Source organism: Podarcis bocagei, assembly GCF_964188305.1.
Source record: "Podarcis bocagei genome assembly, chromosome: 10".
NCBI lineage: Eukaryota > Metazoa > Chordata > Lepidosauria > Squamata > Lacertidae > Podarcis > Podarcis bocagei.
Window position 1 is genome coordinate 53,267,293 of NC_138135.1, and position 19,320 is coordinate 53,286,612.

General features: G+C 41.0%; 1 protein-coding gene across 4 annotated transcripts in view; it reads left to right on the forward strand.

Annotated features, from left to right (window-relative positions):
- Positions 1-19,320, forward strand: part of ADAMTS20 (ADAM metallopeptidase with thrombospondin type 1 motif 20) — an 80,988-nt gene that overhangs the window by 44,686 nt on the left and 16,982 nt on the right. For all 4 annotated transcript variants that reach the window (XM_081211366.1, XM_081211367.1, XM_081211368.1 and 1 more), the window contains one exon: positions 647-823. In XM_081211366.1, the coding sequence (XP_081067492.1) occupies positions 647-823 (177 nt within the window). The remainder of the gene's footprint in view (positions 1-646; positions 824-19,320) is intronic.

Genomic DNA, 19,320 nt, shown 5'->3' on the forward strand with positions numbered 1-19,320 from the left:
CACTGCTGTCTGTTGTATTTTCAACAGTGGATATTCCATCTCATTTCCAATAATCCACCCCCCCTTATCTTCTTCTGTTTTCACCTGTCATTTTGTGTCATGCTTCTCAAATATCTATGTCTTCTTTATTGTACGCCTTTTCTACAGGTATATAAAACAGGCTGCAACTCACTACACTTGCTGGGAGTAAACCCATTAGACCCATATAGGCTTCCTCTTTTAGCTAGTTCTTTTTTGAAAAAGCATTCTATGGTAACACTCATAGTAGTTGTTCTTAGACTGTTGGGCTAGGACATGGGGAACCAGGGTTTACATTTCCACTCACCCATGAAGTGACCTTGGATCAATCACCTTGTATCAGCCTAACCAACGTAAACACGTATGAACAACGCTAATATAGCTATTTTCCTTACAAAAAAACACCAGTTCTAGATAACCAGGCAGTATACACATTTATGTAAAAGAAATGGCTACGCCAGTTTTGTTCTCCTCATATGGAAAGGATAAGCCCAATGAATGCCACACACAGCTGATTGGAATAAGGAATACAGATGTCTTTGATAATTAAAATTATGAGCAATAAACTACAGGCTCTTCTTGAGAACAGTGCCATTCATGAAAATGCTGATCTGTATTTAACTTCCAGTGTACTCAGACATGTGGCGATGGAATAAAGACACGACTGGTGATCTGTCAGCTTGCAAATGGCCAAGTGCTGAATGATCAAAACTGTGAACTGTTAGAGAAACCACCTGAAAGAGCACAGTGCGACATACATGCATGTCCTGTTGAAGTTTCATGGCATCGTGGACCATGGAAATCGGTACGGTAGTATTCACTATCATATTTATTTTACTTTCTTCCTTTCCCCTTTGCCTTTTTGTTTATTAAGTAGAAGTTTTGTTTAAATACAAGAAGAACAGTGCATTCAGTATGCATTTTGTATATGTAGTTTGCTACTTGGTGTTGTATCCTAACCCCTGTAACTGCTGCATTGCTTCAAGCCTTGGAAGTGGCTAGTCAATGACGGCAATTTCAGTGACTCTAATAGAAGTCAAATTGATGTTTTGTACACTCTAGGGTGTGGGAACAAACATGCAGGTTTCTGATCATCGAGAGTGACTAAGCTTTTTGTTACTAACTGGTTTTGAAGGCAACCGAAAAGGGGGACTTGTTTAAAAGTCAGCGTAAAAGTCTATAATGTTTTCTACATATTTATTTTTGTACATAGAAAATAATGAACACTCTTTGTTGTGTATACAGCTGGCTTGCCTTATATTCAGTAATGTATACCATGCCATCCATACAGTGTGTGATAAAGACTCATATTTGCAGGCTACAGAAATATGTATAATACTGCATTGTGTATAAAATACAACAGCTTTCGTTTTATGGTTCAGATAGATTTTGATTTGAAGTTATAAGCAATGGCCTGCACATGTCTAGGGATTGTGTGTTCCCCCCGTCTCATTGGTGTGTGAGTAAGGATATTTAAAGTATCTATTCCTGGTTTGTACAGACTGCAGTTGCCTGAGTTCAGATGAAATGGGGGGGGGGAAGGTTTAGAACAAACCAATGAGATTTAAGTCTCCTCCCTTCACACACAATGGGGAGAGCAACAAGGCATGTTTTATTGTTGTGTTTGAACAAGATCACACCTTGGTTGTACCAAAAACATACATAGCTATTGCCATTGATGCTTTCACAAGTGCAATCCCCCCCCCAAATGTGAATTATCCAGCCAAAGTTAAGCAGTTTATGGGCTTATTCATGCTTACCACACAGGTTTGCACTTTCCCAGTCTATGCCCAAGTGCTATTTTCCCTCAGGAAAACCCAATCTTTACCACTGAATTGGAGCAAACAGCAATTCAGGTTTTCTGCAGATTGCCGTTTGCTCCGATTCAACGGTAAAGAGCAGGTTTTCACAGAGAAAGTGCTAAGGCAAGAAACAAAAGCGCTCAGACACAGATGTGGAAAGTTCAGACCTGTGCGGAGCTAAGGTAAGCATGGATGAGCCCTAAGTGTGTTGTAGTTAAAGATGCTTGAGTCATGTTCTTAGTATAATCACAGTATTATTATTTTGGGAGTAGAATTGGATAGTGGGAGTTACTGGATAACAGAATAACACTGATTAGTCTAGCTAAGCAGATCGTGCTGGAAAACTCACTGCATTTATTAGAAGCCTCTGGTTTTATTAAGAACGATTTTGCAAGCAAAATTGTTCAGCGTTCTCTTTGACTATGTCAATATCTATAAGGTTAATACTATAATATCCATTTGCAGTGATTTTTCTACCACTGTTTTGAAGTCAATTTTATAAACAAACATTTTATATGCCGAAAAATATTTAAGTAATTGTTAAAACCTTTTCATGCTGCAAATAGAACTTTCAATCTAGAGCATACTGAACATTCAGAACCAGAATATTTTGCGAAGCATTTCCATGCTTAAATTGCACTCATTACAATTGTAAAATTGTAAAATTAAACTCTGGCTGAATTCTCTCCATTTGAATTCAGTGGTGCTAAAGATGTGTCTGGATCATACCTCGTAATATTTATTTTCCTTAATGACTCTCTGAAATGATAAACACTAATGATTTTGGAACTAATGCATGAATATGCCAGTAACCCAATTAGCGAGGCATGGATTCTAGAACATAAATGAAAATAAGATGAAGACATGGCAAAGCTGCCAGTACTGGAAAGAATAATTGTTTTACTCAGTTAAAAGTGTGGGAATACTTGGGAATGCAATAGAAAATTATTTAGGCTCTAAGTTTATTAAAATATGTGAAGCTACTTTTGTCTTCATTTGTAGCTCCAATACCCTCTCATGTGAATGGAGGTAACCAACCCACTTGGTGAAGCTGTGAACTTCTATATTTACTCCTAGATGGGTTTCTGTTCTCTCTCATAAAGCTTTATAAGTGAACTGACATCTTTATCCTAAATACATTAATTCAGCAGTACATTGGGCTGGATCCAGAGCAAGTTCATTGCACTTGGGCTCCATTGAAATCAGTGGGAAGTTAGTCATGATTGCTGAGAGCCAGTGTGGTGTAGTGGTTAAGAGCGATAGACTCGTAATCTGCTGAACCGGGTTCGATTCCCCGCTCCTCCACATGCAGCTGCTGGGTGACCTTGGGCTAGTCACACTTCTTTGAAGTCTCTCAGCCCCACTCACCTCACAGAGTGTTTGTTGTGGGGAAGAAAGGGAAAGGAGGATGTTAGCCGCTTTGAGACTCCTTCGGGAAGTGATAAAGCAGGATATCAAATCCAAACTACTCCTCCTCCTGATATTTCTCATTGTTGTCAGTAGGGTCCAAGTGCAACTAACTTGCTCAGGATGCAACTAATTCTGTTTATTGAAATCATGTACAAATAAGATTTATTGTGCAGTTTTTAGCTTCCTTTTATTTTGTAGATCAAGATGCAGTAGATATTATCAATCCTCTTCTGTGTTTATATATTTCAACCCCTTTCACCATTAAGTCATTGGCCACCATCTGTTCTTGGCTTCAGTAGTCCTTGGAGTCAGATGAAGTATATATAAGTAAAAGAATATTTATTTGACCCGTGTTAATGTAAAGATGTAATTGTCATAAAAGTGCCTCCACTCACTTATTATAGTGCCTGAAAGTATTTATATTTTTAATAGTCTTTTATATTAAAAGGGAAGTCAGGATCTTGCTTTCAAAACCAACTACATACTTCTTCCTCTGCTGCTGAATATTGTCAAGCGTCAGAATACCTCATTACTGATATTTGTCCAATGGTTTGTTTACTAACTTCAGTCTTACTATACGCTGATTGCTGTTTTTTTTTTTTTTAATGCTTTGGGAGAAAAGAATGATCTGCCAATGTCTGACATAATTCATACAATGAAATCAAAAGACTCTAAACACTTGACACTCCATCCAGCGCATAATTGTGTTGAAAAAGGAGAACAAAATAGACATTTCTAAAATTCTCAAACAAGTTTAATGTGTTGATTGTATTGTTGTTGTTGTTATTGTTTAAAAATGTCCATGTTAATGTTCTATTACCTTGTAGTTAACAGAATAAAATAATAAATAATAATTTATGTCTGATAATTTAATTTAATTATATGGATACTACTTGGTGTCTATGCAAAATAATAATTACTTTTTGATTTAATTGTTGTGTCACCTGTCTTTTGTGGCTTCATAATCGTTAATAATTAAATGTGCTTTTATTAATTCATCCTTTGTTTTTGGATTGTGTTTGGAATTAACCATTGATGTGGAAGTGTTGTATATGACAATAAATGTGCTATTTTTCAGTGCCAATGCTTTCATAGGGGAATAATTGTTACAACACCCTTAAATAATTAAAGATTGAAATACTGTAGAGTTTGTCATGGCCTTTATGTGTGGACTTATATTATCTATTATCAAAAATATATTCTGAACCAGGAAGACACTTAGCACTTGGTGGAATCTAGGTACATTCCTTTCCGTTTCAGAAAGAAAAATACCTCAGGTAGGAGGAAATCATTCCATAACTACTAAAGTTTCATGGCAGTTTGAATCCTTTAACCAATCTAGAACAAATGCTATTTCAATATGACTGTGTCATTTCAATCAGGGCTGGTTCTACGATTAGGTGGAGTACAGTAGACACAGGTGGTGCTGTGGTCTAAACCACTGAGCCTCTTGGGCTTGCTGATTGGAAGGTTGGCAGTGCGAATCCTCGCAATGGAGTGAGCTCCAGTTGCTCTGTCCCAGTTCCTGCCCACCTAGTAGTTCGAAAGTACACCAGCGCAAGTAGATAAACAGGCACCACTGTGGCGGGAAGGTAGATGGCGTTTCCATGCGCTCTGGTTTCTGTCACGGTGTTCTGTTGTGCCAGAAGCAGTTAAGTCATGCTGGCCACATGACCCAGAAATCTGTCTGTGGACAAACGCTGGCTCCCTTGGCCTGAAGCAAGATGAGCGTCGCACCCCATAGTCGCCTTTGACTGGACTTAAACGTCCAGGGGTCCTTTACCATTTAGACATCTCAAGTAGTAGGTTTTGGGTGTCATGAAAGAGAAAAAAATACAAATTGTTATGAATTTAATATGCAATTGTCATTGACCACAAGGGAAGGGGAAAGGTGGTACTTTTCTGCCTTTGGCACTGAAGTAACTATATTAACAGCTAATACGGATTACATATTCACACTAATTGTGGTGTCCTTTGGCCACATTCTTATGTCACAAGTAACCAGGGGTGCTGGTGTACCATGGTTTATTGTGTGCAGACACACTATTTGCTTACTCCAGCTTCGTTCCTCCTCTGACACAATCAGGAGAACCAAACTAGGAAGCCACAATCAAGCTTGGCTTCTTGTTATAACCAAATCCAGGGTTGTGCAAGCCATGATTGCTAGTCAGCCTTAAACCATGGTTTGTCCCTGGCTTACAAATCCTGGCTTGTTAGAGTGCAACATGCTTTGATCTTAGGTTTGGATGTAATGGGAGGTTGAGCACAACCATGTCTTACTTTGTTTCTCTACTCATTCCTGGGAAGGAATGAAGCAGGAGTGATAAACCAGGAAGCTGCTTATTCGCAACAATCCACCATAAGCCAGCAGTCCTGGCTTATTTTTATGCGTGAACTCTGTTTTGTAGAGATTGGTGTGTGTGCATCTAGGTATTTATTTATTTAGAGCACTTGTTCCCTGCTCTTCAGCCAAAAAAGGCTTCCAGAGCAGGTTACATGAAATCATAGCAAGACACTCCCTACCTGCAGGCTTACATTCAAATAAATAACTTAAAATACAACACACAAAGGAAAAGGAACAAGGAGGAAAGAGGAAAATAAAACTTGAAACTCAGGCACCAGTTTGTAGATAATTTTTTCAGCAGGCACAGTTGAAAGGCAGGAGGTCCCTGGTGGAGCTGGGGCTCCAGAAAAGTGGATGCAGTGAACCCTGCTTCCTATCTTTCCGACTGAGGCAGCCTGATGAAATGGCTTTGCCCAGATGACAGCTGAAGGGAGAGGAGGCCTGATGGAGCTGGCCTGTCGCAGCAGAGCTGGTGGAGTGAGCTCTGCTTCTTCAGCTTTGTTTGGTGCCTGCAGATCTTCCTGGATCCTGAGGTTTTTTTCCACCAAGTTCATAATACAGTGGTACCTCAGGTTACATACGCTTCAGGTTACATACGCTTCAGGTTACAGACTCCTCTAACCCAGAAATAGTGCTTCAGGTTAAGAACTTTGCTTCAGGATGAGAACAGAAATTGTGCTCCGGCAGTGCGGCGGCAGCAGGAGACCCCATTAGCTAAAGTGGTGCTTGAGGTTAAGAATAGTTTCAGCTTAAAAACAGACCTTCCCGAACGAATTAAGTACTTAACCCGAGGTACCACTGTACAGGCGTTGGGGGATCTGTGAAACGACGTGGTTTGAGTTGTAGCTCATTCTTTCGCAGCATCCCAAACCAAATTTTACCCTGTTTGGGGAAGAACGAAGAGCTAACCTGAAGAGGTATGTACAAAATGAGCTGCTTTTAAGTTGTTTAGCTATAATAAGTTGTTAAGCCGTTTTCCCTACAACAATTTTTTAAATACATTCTGCTAGATCATTCAACGGCTGCAAATATGAGCTGCCTTAGTTTGGAAAGTACTTCTGTTCATGCAGAACAATCACTATACTTCCCACAATAGGCATTTGTGACCCCTAAACTGTGTGTATGGTACTCATAGAATCATAGAATCATAGAGTTGGAATAGACCACAAGGGCCATCGAGTCCAACCCCCTGCCAAGCAGGAAACACAATCAGAGCACTCCTGACATATGGTTGTCAAGCCCTTAAAGACCTCCAAAGAAGGAGACTCCACCACACTCCTTGGCAGCAAATTCCACTGTCGAACAGCTCTTACTGTCAGGAAGTTCTTCCTAATGTTTAGGTTGAATCTTCTTTCTTGTAGTTTGGATCCATTGCTCCATGTCCGCTTCTCTGGAGCAGCAGAAAACAACCTTTCTCCCTGCTCTATATGACATCCTTTTATATATTTGAACATGGCTATCATATCACCCCTTAACCTCCTCTTCTCCAGGCTAAACATGCCCAGCTCCCTTAGCCGTTCCTCATAAGGCATCGTTTCCAGGCCTTTGACCATTTTGGTTGCCCTCCTCTGGACACGTTCCAGTTTGTCAGTGTCCTTCTTGAACTGTGGTGCCCAGACACAGTACTCCAGGTGAGGTCTGACCAGAGCAGAATACAGTGGCACTATTACTTCCCTTGATCTAGATGCTATACTCCTATTGATGCAGCCCAGAATTGCATTGGCTTTTTTAGCTGCCGCGTCACACTGTTGGCTCATGTCAAGTTTGTGATCAACCAAGACTCCTAGATCCTTTTCACATGTACTGCTCTCAAGCCAGGTGTCACCCATCTTGTATTTGTGCCTCTCATTTTTTTTGCCCAAGTGCAATACTTTACATTTCTCCCTGTTAAAGTTCATCTTGTTTGTTTTGGCCAAGTTCTCTAATCTGTCAAGGTCGTTTTGAAGTGTGATCCTGTCCTCTGGGGTGTTAGCCACCCCTCCCAGTTTGGTGTCATCTGCAAATTTGATCAGGATGCCCTTGAGTCCATCATCCAAGTCGTTGATAAAGATGTTGAATAAGACCGGGCCCAAGACAGAACCCTGTGGCACCCCACTAGTCACTCTTCTCCAGGATGAAGAGGAACCATTGATGAGCACCCTTTGGGTTCGGTCAGTCAGCCAGTTACAAATCCACTGAGTGGTAGCATAGTCAAGACCGCATTTTACCAGCTTCTTTACAAGAATATCATGGGGCATCTTGTCGAATGCCTTGCTGAAATCAAGGTAGGCTACATCCACTGCATTCTTATGTACATAAATGACATGAAACCAAAGGAGTTGAACAGATTCATGGGGAATATGTCTATCAGTGGCTACCTGCATGTTCAGAGGATGAATGCTTTTGAATACCAATTTCTGGGAGGAAGCAGCAGGGGTGGGCTTTTCCCCTCTTGTCTCGCTTGTGGTTTTGCAAAAATGTGCCTTTCCTAAGATCAGGCAGGGCTGTTTTTGTGTTCTTAAATCCTAAATTTCATCTGCCTTAATTGGATATTCCTCAGTGAAAACATAATGTCTCAATCTATTTTGTTGTTGTTGTTCCTGAAACATGTGAATCAGTCAAATCAAACTGTTTGTGTTCCAATCCGCTCCTGTAAAAGTTGCATCAGTTCCGCATGGAAATTCAATGAAACCCACTTTTTTCCTGCCACACACAGCTATTTGTTCTCTAGCAGGACTCTTGTCAAGCAAGAGGTGATTCAAACGTATCCTCTTCGACCATTTTATTGATATTTTTTGCTTCAGTATTAATGTTTCATTGTTATCATAAAATATATGTAATTACATTAAGTAATATAATGCGGTTAGAGAATATCATTAATTCTCTTAATAAGCTCCTAAAGATATATTAAATAATATGATGTAATTTACTAATGTCATCAGACCTATTCATCATTTTACCTACTGTATTTTTCGCTCTATAAGACGCACCAGACCACAAGACGCACCTAGTTTTTGGAGGAGGAAAACAAGAAAAAAAATATTCTGAATCTCAGAAGCTAGAACAGCAAGAGGGACCGCTGCACAGTGAAAGCAGCAATCCCTCTTGCTGTTCTGGCTTCTGTGATAGCTGCACAGCCTGCATTCGCTCCATAAGACGCACACACATTTCCCCTTACTTTTTTTGGGGGGGGGGAGTGAGTCTTATAGAGCAAAAAATACAGTAATGCTGACCCTGCTGAAATGTTCTTGATTTACACAGCAGATCCCTCTGCCATTCACCATGCTTAACTTAGACCCAGCACCCAGCAAATGGGTTCCTGTGTTCGCTTCTGTCCAACAGTTGCAGGTACATTGTAAAAGTACATCTGTCTCAATATTGTTGGCATAATAGTTTTCTTACATTTGAAGAGGAACGTGCTAAAATATTCTTTGGTTCTTCTGTGATCTTTTAGCAAATTATTTGTACTTTCATCTTTGTGTGTGAGTTCTTTTGTTGCTGTTGACAGAAACATTCCAGCCATCATCTTTTTCAGTGTTCTTTCCCTAATGTGACTTTCATCTTGTGATAAATGCATGCATTCATCATTTCTGAAGCAGGTGGGTGGAGAGATTGATAGTTACAGCTAAACATTTTTGATGGTGTTTTAGGGTGGTTCAAGATGTTCCCTGAAAATCTCATTCTCTCATGCCAGTTTAGTGTGCCTACATAGCCTGATCAACTTTTTTCTTTCTAAAAGAGAAGTAGCTTAGGTATCGTGTTAGTAATAATGGCATCATCACATGTCAGTCAGGTGTTGCTACATAGCAACACCACTGAAACCAAATGAAATCAGTTCAGAGTGAAGGCTATGCTTCCTGAACATTACTCCGAATTAGTTTGTTGGTTCTCAGTGATAATCTCATGTGACCAAATCTGGTTATGCGGGAACTCACTTGCTTCTATGGGAAAATAACTAGTTTAAAGAGAAATAGCGCTGGAGAAATAGATGAACACCAGACCATCCAACTCTACACCATCCAACTGACAGGTAATGCGGAATGAAACCTAAAGGGAAATAGGAGTACAGCTATGCAGCCATGCTAAAAACACTTTGCCCCTTTTTGAGCCTTCCAGAAGAATGTTGGAAAGGGGTCCTCATTTTTGTAGGGCTGCAAAGTCATTGTTTTGGTTTAGCCTCAATAGATACCCAATTATTATAATCATTACTTCATAAGGTGCACTTCAGTGTACTGGCAAAGGGTATATCCAGTAAAGGATTATATCTGAACAGCGATATAATGCATAGATGGGATGCAGGTGGCACTGTGGTCTAAACCACTGAGCCTCTTGAGCTTGCCGATCAGAAGGTTGGCGGTTCAAATCCCCGCGACGGGGTGAGCTCCCATTGCTCTTTCCCAGCTCCTGCCAACATAGCAGTTTGAAAGCAGGTCAGTGCAAGTAGATAAATAGGTACTGCTGTGGTGGTGTTTCCATGCACTCTGGTTTCCATCACGGTATTCCATTGTGCCAGAAGCGGTTCAGTCATTCTGGCCACATGACACAGAAAGCTGTCTGTGGACAAACGCCGGCTCCCTCGGCCTGAAAGCGAGATGAGCGCCACACCCCATAGTCGCCTTTGACTGGACTTAAACATCCAGGGGTCCTTTGCCTTTTTACCTTTCTTATAATGCACACTTGTGTATAGTGTATATGGGAAGACATTTGTAATTATGCATGCAGTAACCATATGATTGATATATCAAGCTGTTTTAAAACTTTGCCATTTTACCAATATTAAAATAATATTTTAATGGCATCTGTACTTGAAATAATGACTGCCTTCAAATTGTGAAGTAGGGAGGAAATTTATTGACAGCTGATCCCACCACATGAGTAAATGAAAAATTAAGTGTGTGTGTGTGTGTGTGTGTGTGTGTGTGTGTGTGTGAAAGAGAGAGAGAGAGAGAGAGATTTTCTGATTCTCGGATGGTAATCAGATGCCATAGCAAAGATCTCTGTTAAGACAAAAGCCAAAATAATAGTTCCTTCTGTTGTAATGGGTTTGTGTGTATGTCTTTTTTATTATTCTTAAAAAGCATATTAAACAATGCATGAAATGTTGATATATCTGTGCAGTTGGGGGAAAGCGTGTATTGATAGTAAATATTGAATAAGTAATTTTAAACTTTTATGCAGTGTGAAAATCGGTTTATATAGAGACATGCTTACATATTGTTCAATAATAATTGAATCTTAGAAGCATTATAATGTTTCCTTTTTCCAATATGTCGTTTAATCCTGGGGGGGGGGGACATAGCTGAGAAGAGTAGACCAACGTGATTTTATTATGGAGATTTCAGTTGCAATAGAGGTGTCAAACATAATGGCCTAGTGACCTCCTGAAATGCTCCTGCACAATATACTATTGAATTATCTTTATAGTTTGAAATCTGATGTTCATTTTAAAATCAATGTATTTATTTATAAGCATCCTATACATACAAAAATATCTATATAAACAATCAGGCAATTTAAGAGCTGCAGACAATCTATACTAAAGTCATTGTTATTCCTGGTATAAACAATTAGCAAAACAATAAAGATTTTCTCTTAATATTCCACAATAATCAAATTGTTATAATATTCAGTAATTACCAAAAAAACCTATACTTCATAAATAGTTGAGAACACATTCTATTGAATTGAATTGAATTCACATTCTATTCTATTCTTTACAAAGTAATTTTTTAAGCACAAAGGTGCAAATCTATCCATGATTGCTGTTTATGATGCAGACAGATGAGTTATTTTCAGTTTTAAAATACGGGTGTATTCCTTGCTTGGTGGCAAATCATTGGTCCTGCAGTCCATTTGAATTTAGCACACCTAGTCAGAATCATGATTTTGAAATTGTTGTTGTTGTTGCTGTTATATCTTACCCTCCCTTCACGCAAAAGTCCCAGGGTGGGTTGCAACAATTTCAAATACAACATTAAAAACAGTTTTTTTTAAAGTTACAATCTCAAAGTAAGGTCTTAAAATATGTATCTCACGTATCAAAGGTCACGGTAAAGAGGTGAGACTTTAGCATTTGCTGAAAGCCATTAAGTGACATTTCCAGATGTGTCTCTGTTTTAAAACAGAGATCTAAATGGAACCCATTATCTGGCTACTGCACTTTTGAGCAGTTGACATTTCTGAGTCATCTTCAAAGCCAGTCGCATGTAGAGCACATTGCAGTTGCCCAATCTGGTAGTGTCCAGAGCATGGAGTACAGTGTCCAAGTCATTTCTGTCCAAAAGGGGCCAGAGCTTGGCAAACCAGTGAGAGTGGGGGGAAAGCACTCCTAGCCACTGAGGCCACCTGAGCCTCTGGTGACAGTGCTGAATTCAGGAGTCACCCCTGGACCTGCGCCTTGCAAGGGAGTGCAACCCCATCCAGAATGAGCTGTCTCCCCACTTCCCAGGCATGAGAACTTGCGGCACACAACATCTTTGTCTTTTCATAGATTCAGCTTTGAGGTATTGGCTCCCCTCCACCTAATATCCCAATAACTGTCCCGATAATGAGATGGAAGTGCTTCGTTGTGCCTGAAGACAGTTGATTGATGGATTGATATAGTATTTAAGAACTTCTTTGTGGAGGATTGCAAGAGGGTGGTGTTTTGAGGAGAGAGGGTTAAAATCGGGATGTGGAAAATATGACAACAACGAAGAGAGGCAGGACTGAGATTTGGAGATATGCTTCAGAGGTCCAGACTACGAGGAGCCCCGAAAAATCAATAATTACAATTTGGGTTATAATTTGGTCTTTTTTTGTTTTAGTTTTTTGTTTTAATTGGATTTTGATGGGTATGTTGATTGGATTTTTTTATTGGAAAATCAATAAAAATGATTAAAAAAAAAGAGGAGAGAGAGAATGTGCTGCTGTTGCCAGAGAAACTGGTTTGATACTTCTCATCTTGATCCAATCGGACACAGTTGCAGCCAAATGAGGCTGAAGATGTGTCTTTGGATGCACAGCCAAACGCTGATGTCACTAATTCACAACACGTTGCTTTTTTTCCCATCCGAATATTTAACTTCATCCACATTCCACCACACTTAGCCACACACAGCAACGTGCCACTAGAGTTGGACTGGGTACAAAGCCTGGGTGTTCAGGGCTAAATAGGCAATGTAACCTCCTGCACAGCACAGCAAGCAAGGCGAGAATATTAGAAGCACATCTCCACTCTTCGAAGGGGTGGTTTCACTATCCGTTAGTGATGTAGCCTAATTTCATTGGCTGCAGTCATGGAATCATAGAATTGTTGAGTTGGAAGGGACCCTAAGAGGTTCTCTGTGTAATCCCTATCTGGTTGGGATCATTCAGTGAAGAAGAATCACTGCAGATGGATCTGAAGCAATAATATTATTGGGGCTAGGAAAACCTGAAAGGCTACTGTGATGAGTGTGGGGTTTTTTGGAAGGTTTTTCAAGCTGAAGCTTGAGTGTAAAAATTCCTCACTAAGGCAAAGAAAAGGAAGAAGAGGAACTATAGCTGGGGAAGCAGGGTAGGGTAAGAAATGGTGAATGGCTTCATGAAATTTCACAGGCCTTGTCACCTCAATCTCTTCCAGTACAGTTTATTGCGGAACATTCCAACTATTCAAGATTCTGCAATCAACTGTGTCTTTAGGTGTCTGAATGTGAATATTACACCTGTATCATATGAATTCATTTGTATTCCAGCGGCTGCCTTTGATTGATCTCCCTTGAATGTTATTATTTAAAGGGAAAGGGGATTTAGCAGACAAAGCCCAGTTACCAGAGAAGCATACAGACTTTGAACAATACTAATCAAATCCAGCTTTTGCCCTTTGATGTGTTAATATTTTTAAAAGAATCTGCCATACAACAGATGTTAGTTTAGTCCAGTTGAGATAAGTAATAGAATCTTAGCATAAATAAGAGATCATTCAGCTTCAATTTAGTCGGTATATTTGATTCTTCAAATTATGGCGAATGGTTTCTGCATGCTACATCCAATGCAAGTATTTTGTATAAATCATCAAATGAATAAGATTTAAGACTGAAATCTTGTACACCCTTACCTGGCACTAAGTCCCATCGACAATGATAAGACTTATGTTGGAGTGGTGATGTAGAGATGATTGTGCTGCATATCTTCTAACAGTATAATTGCAAAAATGTTCAAAGAGAAATAAAATGGTTAGAAAAAACAGAGTGGTGGGGGGCACTTTTGTAGAAAGTGTGTGCATCTGCCCATAAGGGACTATACTATTTTTCTGAACTTTAGCTAGGCTTATCCTTTTTAGAGTAAAACCCACTGGAATCAATGGAATTTTAGTTAGCCCCATTGGTTTCAATGGGCCTTTCCTTAAGGCTAGATACCAATTATTTCTTTTGTCTGTGTGAGATGCAGCAAGCAATTGATTACTTTGCCAAAAACTACTTATGCAATAAAGTGCCAATGGGTGTGATAGGATGTCAGGCTTCAGGGAACTGGCTTCCTTCCTCCCCCTTTAGCAGTAGATAAGCAGAACAAAGATAAAAGAGTCTCTTACCAGTTAGAAACTTTAATTATCACAGCAAGAACAAAGAATCCATTCCTAGGAATGAAGGTGCTCTCAATTGAGGGTCCCACCCACTTCCTCCCTAGTCACCCACGTCACTACTGTGTCTTGCAATCTGATCTCGCAACCACTGTGCTTTCTCTGCTGCCACCTTATCTGCTCTTCTTGACTTTGAACTGAGCAGATGAACACTTTCAAGCGACACTGAGTCTGTTAACTCTCTCCCAGTTCTCCTCCTCCTAGCTGCTCCCCATCCTGTACTTCCCAGCTTCTGCTTTCTGAACTATGCCCCCTGCAAACCACTGTTCCAAATCTATACTGTCCTGGGAAGATTCAGGATCCTGATCAGGAGCAGGGGGAGGCTCCCTCCATTCCTCCTCAGTGCAGCCCTCCTCAGCACAGTCCCCGACATACAATCATTTTTTAAAGGAGTCAGACAGCAGGTACCTTCCCTGGAAAAGGCGCTGAACTAGCACAAAACAGAACTTGTTAAATCCTCCAAGTGTCAGCAGTGATAACTCTATTGTGTTTATTAAGTTGGAACGACAGCGTTCTACTCCATTGACATTAACTGGCAGCTATATTATTGCTCGCTAAATACCCATCATTTTGATGGACAGTTTGCTTGTGGAGAAAGAGTTCGTATATTGCAAGGACTCCCGAGGGAAGGGGAAACAAGTATGCAGTGACTTTTGGCATAGCCTACATGATCCCATTATTACAGAGAAGGGTCGGTTTTGCCCTAAATTGTCCCCAAACTGCATCACTCTCCTTCCACCCACCACCCCTTAGCAACCAATAAACTTAGATAGGGAAAATCAGAGAGGTGAAAAACCCTAAAGTCATGGTTAACCAGGCCTGTCTACACAACCCACCCATTTGGATAACCTAGGCCTGTGATCTTAGACACAATCCAATGGATTGGAACCTGCAGAATTGACTTGGTGTATCTCCGTGTTTCTACACATATGATATTATGCACTCTATATACTGTATCTAGAGACATGTGGCCAGCTGTTTCTTGAGCATTGGTGTTTCTTGCACAGCTGTTGTAAGCCCTGAAACAAGCAGAAATGCATAGTTAGAAGCAGATATCTCAAGCAATCTTATTCCTTTCTCGTAGCTATAAAATAGTTTGCTTTTATTTGTTTCCAAATAGCCGCACAGTATTTTTTTTTAAAGGTAACGTTTTCCACTACTGAAGAGGCAGGATTGATCTAAATTGCAGTCCAAAAGGTGGAGGCCCCTTGGTGGCACATATGTGGGGTGTTTCTTGAAAGGAAAGATATAAAAGCTATATGAAGAGTTCCTGTCTGCACGGTTTCCTGAAAAGCGACCCTTTAAAGCGCAAGCAAAGAAGCTTTTGAACACAAACCTGAACAGACTTCTCGGTTTAGTTTTACAGATGGAATTAAGTGGCAGCAGTGAAAAAACTTTTCACTTTGCAATAAAATTCACACGATCCAGCCAAAGTTAAGCACTTTTAAGTCCTATTAATTTCAGTGGGAGATTTAAACACATGCATAAATCTCTCCTGTTGAAACCTGTGGGAGTTTAAAGTGCTTTGGCTAGGGGGGGGAATGCATTTATTAATCTATTATAGAGATTAATGCCTAGGGCAATTTGCAGGAAACTACCTTTGTAACAATGGATTATTTACTGAACCTTTAATCACTGATCCTTGTGTTTTTTTTCTACATTTAGATATGGACAGCTGAATGCAAAATACACCTTGTTGAACACATGAATTGATAGTTTTCTTGGTATACTACATGCTAGTGGGGGCTCTTACTGCTTCTACTCAGGTAGAAAGTGATGCAAATCTCAGAGTTTGGGACTTCCTTCATGAAATTTATGTGCCCACAAGCTGAGACACCCACAGACCCTTCCAAGTGTCCCTATTTTCCAGGGACAGTCCAGATTTACAGAAGCCTTCCCGGTTTCTTATTTGATCCTGAAATTTCCCACTTTTCCTTAGGATGTCCCTATTTTCATCAGAGAAATGTTGGAAGGTATGGAGTTATGCCACCCCTGAGCCAAGGAGATAAATACCGTTCCCGCAGGGCTGTCTAGGCTGCAGATAGCAGCCTGCTTGCCGGAGCGCGGAGCGCGCTGAAAGCAGAGTGCCCGGCGCTTCGGGAACACACCCGCAGCCTAGGCAGCCCTGTGGGAGTTCCCACAGGGCTCCCCAGGCTGCGGATAGCAGCCTGCCCCCCGGTGCGCGGGGCGCCCTGAAGCAGAGCACCCCTCGCGCCGGGCAGACGTCGGCCAGCCCCACAAGCTCGGGGGACAGCAGGGAGGCGCAGCGCGGCCATCCCACTGTTCCCCGACCTGGTTTTGGGGGAGAAATAAAGGAAAACATTTTTTCCTTTATTTCCCCCCAAAAAAACTAGGTGCGTCCTATGGGACGAAAAATACGGTAACTATACAACCTTTAGAAGACATCTGAAGGCAGCCCTGTTTAGGGAAGTTTCTAAATGTTTAATGTTTTACTATGTTTTTATATAGTGGAAGCTGCCCAGAGTGTCTGGGGCAGCCCAGCCAGGTGGGCAGGGTATAAATAATAATAAAATTATGATGATGATAATGATGATGATGGAATAGGTAGGACACCCCTATTTTCATTGGAGAAATGTTGTAAGGAACGCATCCATGTTTCAAGGGGTAGTAGTATCTCAACCACAAAACATGATCCCTGGATTTTTCTTCAGTTCAGATTTTGATCTGAGCTAGAGAAGAATTCCTTATACTCATTGTGTCCCAAACCCTCTCCATTCAGCTGATTCCCTCAGGCTCCTCTACCCTACCCTACTCTCCCACACCACTAACTGGACTACAGTGAAGACCACAGTATGGCTGTAGCAGCAAGTTGCACTGTGTGCAGGCTACTGGGAAAGGTGACAGAGAGCGGCCTCCCATCTCCATGTGGTGTAGCAATATGCCAGCCCAGCCAAAGTGGGCCCTGGAAAATGTGCTGCACCTAGGCCACGGTTACACAGAGATGCAGACTACATCCCCAAAGGCTCCTTTTGGTTGGTCTGGTACCGTGCTACATATCACACAAAAGTCTCAAGAGCAGAGCAATAGGGAGGAAAGGCATCCCTTCCGTCAGGCACCCTACAGCTTAATGTGGTACATTCTGGCGGTTCCCTCGCTGCAAGAAGCCAAGTTACAGGGAACCAGGCAGAGGGCCTTCTCGGTAGTGGCACCCGCCCTCTGGAACGCCCTCCCACCAGATGTCAAAGAGAAAAACAACTACCAGACTTTTAGAAGACATCTGAAGGCCGCCCTGTTTAGGGAAGCTTTTAATGTTTAATAGACTATTGTATTTTCATATTTTGTTGGAAGCCGCCCAGAGTGGCTGGGGAAACACAGCCAGATGGACGGGAAATAAATACTGCCACCTGAAAACTGCGGCCTGATAAGTGGGTGGGGGTGATTTTGAGGTACCAGCGGAAGATAAGTTTGAGTGACTAGGAGGTTGGGAGTGGACCCTATCTGGGAGGAGATAACTCAGTTTCTTTCCAAGCCAATCTGAAGTGAACCGAGCCAAAGGTGGCTCACCCATCACTAGTTCAAAGTTAATAATAGAGAGGCACAGTCAGGCACAGTTATGTGTAAGGAACAAATCCCAGTGGCGTAGCGTGGGTTGTCAGCACCCGGGGCAAGGCAAGTAATTTGCGCCCCCTAACCCGTGGATTTCCGCCCCCTAACCCGTGGATTTCCACCCCCTAACCCTAACCCCCAGATGTTGCGCCCGGTGCGGCCGGCCCCCCCTGCACACGCTACGCCACTGACAAATCCCATAGATTTTAGTAAAATTCAGTAGAGAACAACACTGGAGTATGAGTCTTTGGCCTTTAGCTTTTTCATCAACTAAGTATCTTAACACTTAAGGGCTCTTTATATATGTAAAAACCATGAGCAGTATCCAGTGAAGTGGTTCCCCTGGCACAAAGATTTCTGTCTACACAACAGAACTTTCCTCCCTCTCCTCTCCTCACACCCCATGCCTCCCCCAAATCTGCTCTGGAGTTCTTGTGCTGACAGAACAACTTTGATGGATCCTGCCCTCTGGCACCATCTGTGTAGTAGACAAAGAGATAATTTTAATTCCCAATATGTTTCAGGCATCAGCCTGTCACAATAGACCAGTTGCTTTATGTAAGACAGATGAATCCACTTGCCCATACTCTTTTGCATGTATGTTTTGAAACTTTTATTAAGCAGTGAAGCTATTGTCACATTATCAGACTAGGCCAAGGAAGACTTTTTTAAAAATCATACATTTGGTACTTTCCCCACTCCTAATATTTTTTCCACAGCTGCTGCACCTCTTGTTGCTTTCCTTCCATTACTAGTTTTATAGTTCCTATGTGAATGTACAGCTAATGCTTTTTCCTTTATCCTTTCTGAATTACTAACTTCCACTCTATATTTTGTCTGTTTTGTCATTATTTTATTGTACATTAATTGACACTTCATTGACCATTATCAAGAAATCCTCTTAAGAAGCTAAACCTACTACAGTGACTTCATAAAACACACTTGCACAAACACCATCTTCTATAGTATATATTGTCTGCGTCCTGTTCTGTGTTATTCTATACAAGCACAACTTAAAATGAACATTTTGCAAACAACAAAATATTCCCCATATTCCTTTCAAGCAATACTGGTGCCCATTTGATCAAAGACAGCATTGGCTTTATTTTGCATGCTGTCGTTATACATTTGAGGGATTCAGCAGATCACAATTAAAACATTTATATCTTTACATTTCAAACAATACATTTATAACAAGCCGCTGTATGAATTACTAATGAGCAGCCATCTGCCTTTTTATATTGGCTCTGTAAGCATTATCCTTCTAACGCAAATCCTGTTGATTTCAAATGGTGAGAGTTCAGCCTTGGCTTAATTGAAACTGATGGTGCTTTAAAGCAGTGCTATTTTTCTAGAAAAAGAGGTGCGGGAACTCACCATGAACGCCTCTCTTGCTCTCTTATAATGCCAATGGTGAGAAGTGCAGGAACTGATTTCTGGCGAGTTCCTGCTGAAAAAAAGGACTTGCTTAAAAGTGCTTAGCTGTGGCTGGATTGCACCCTTAATTTTTGATTACTAATCACTGAGTAGACCAGGCATGTTGCCTTGCTACAAAAGTAAAGAACAGAACAACATTCTTACCTTAACACTGTTGCCTTCGG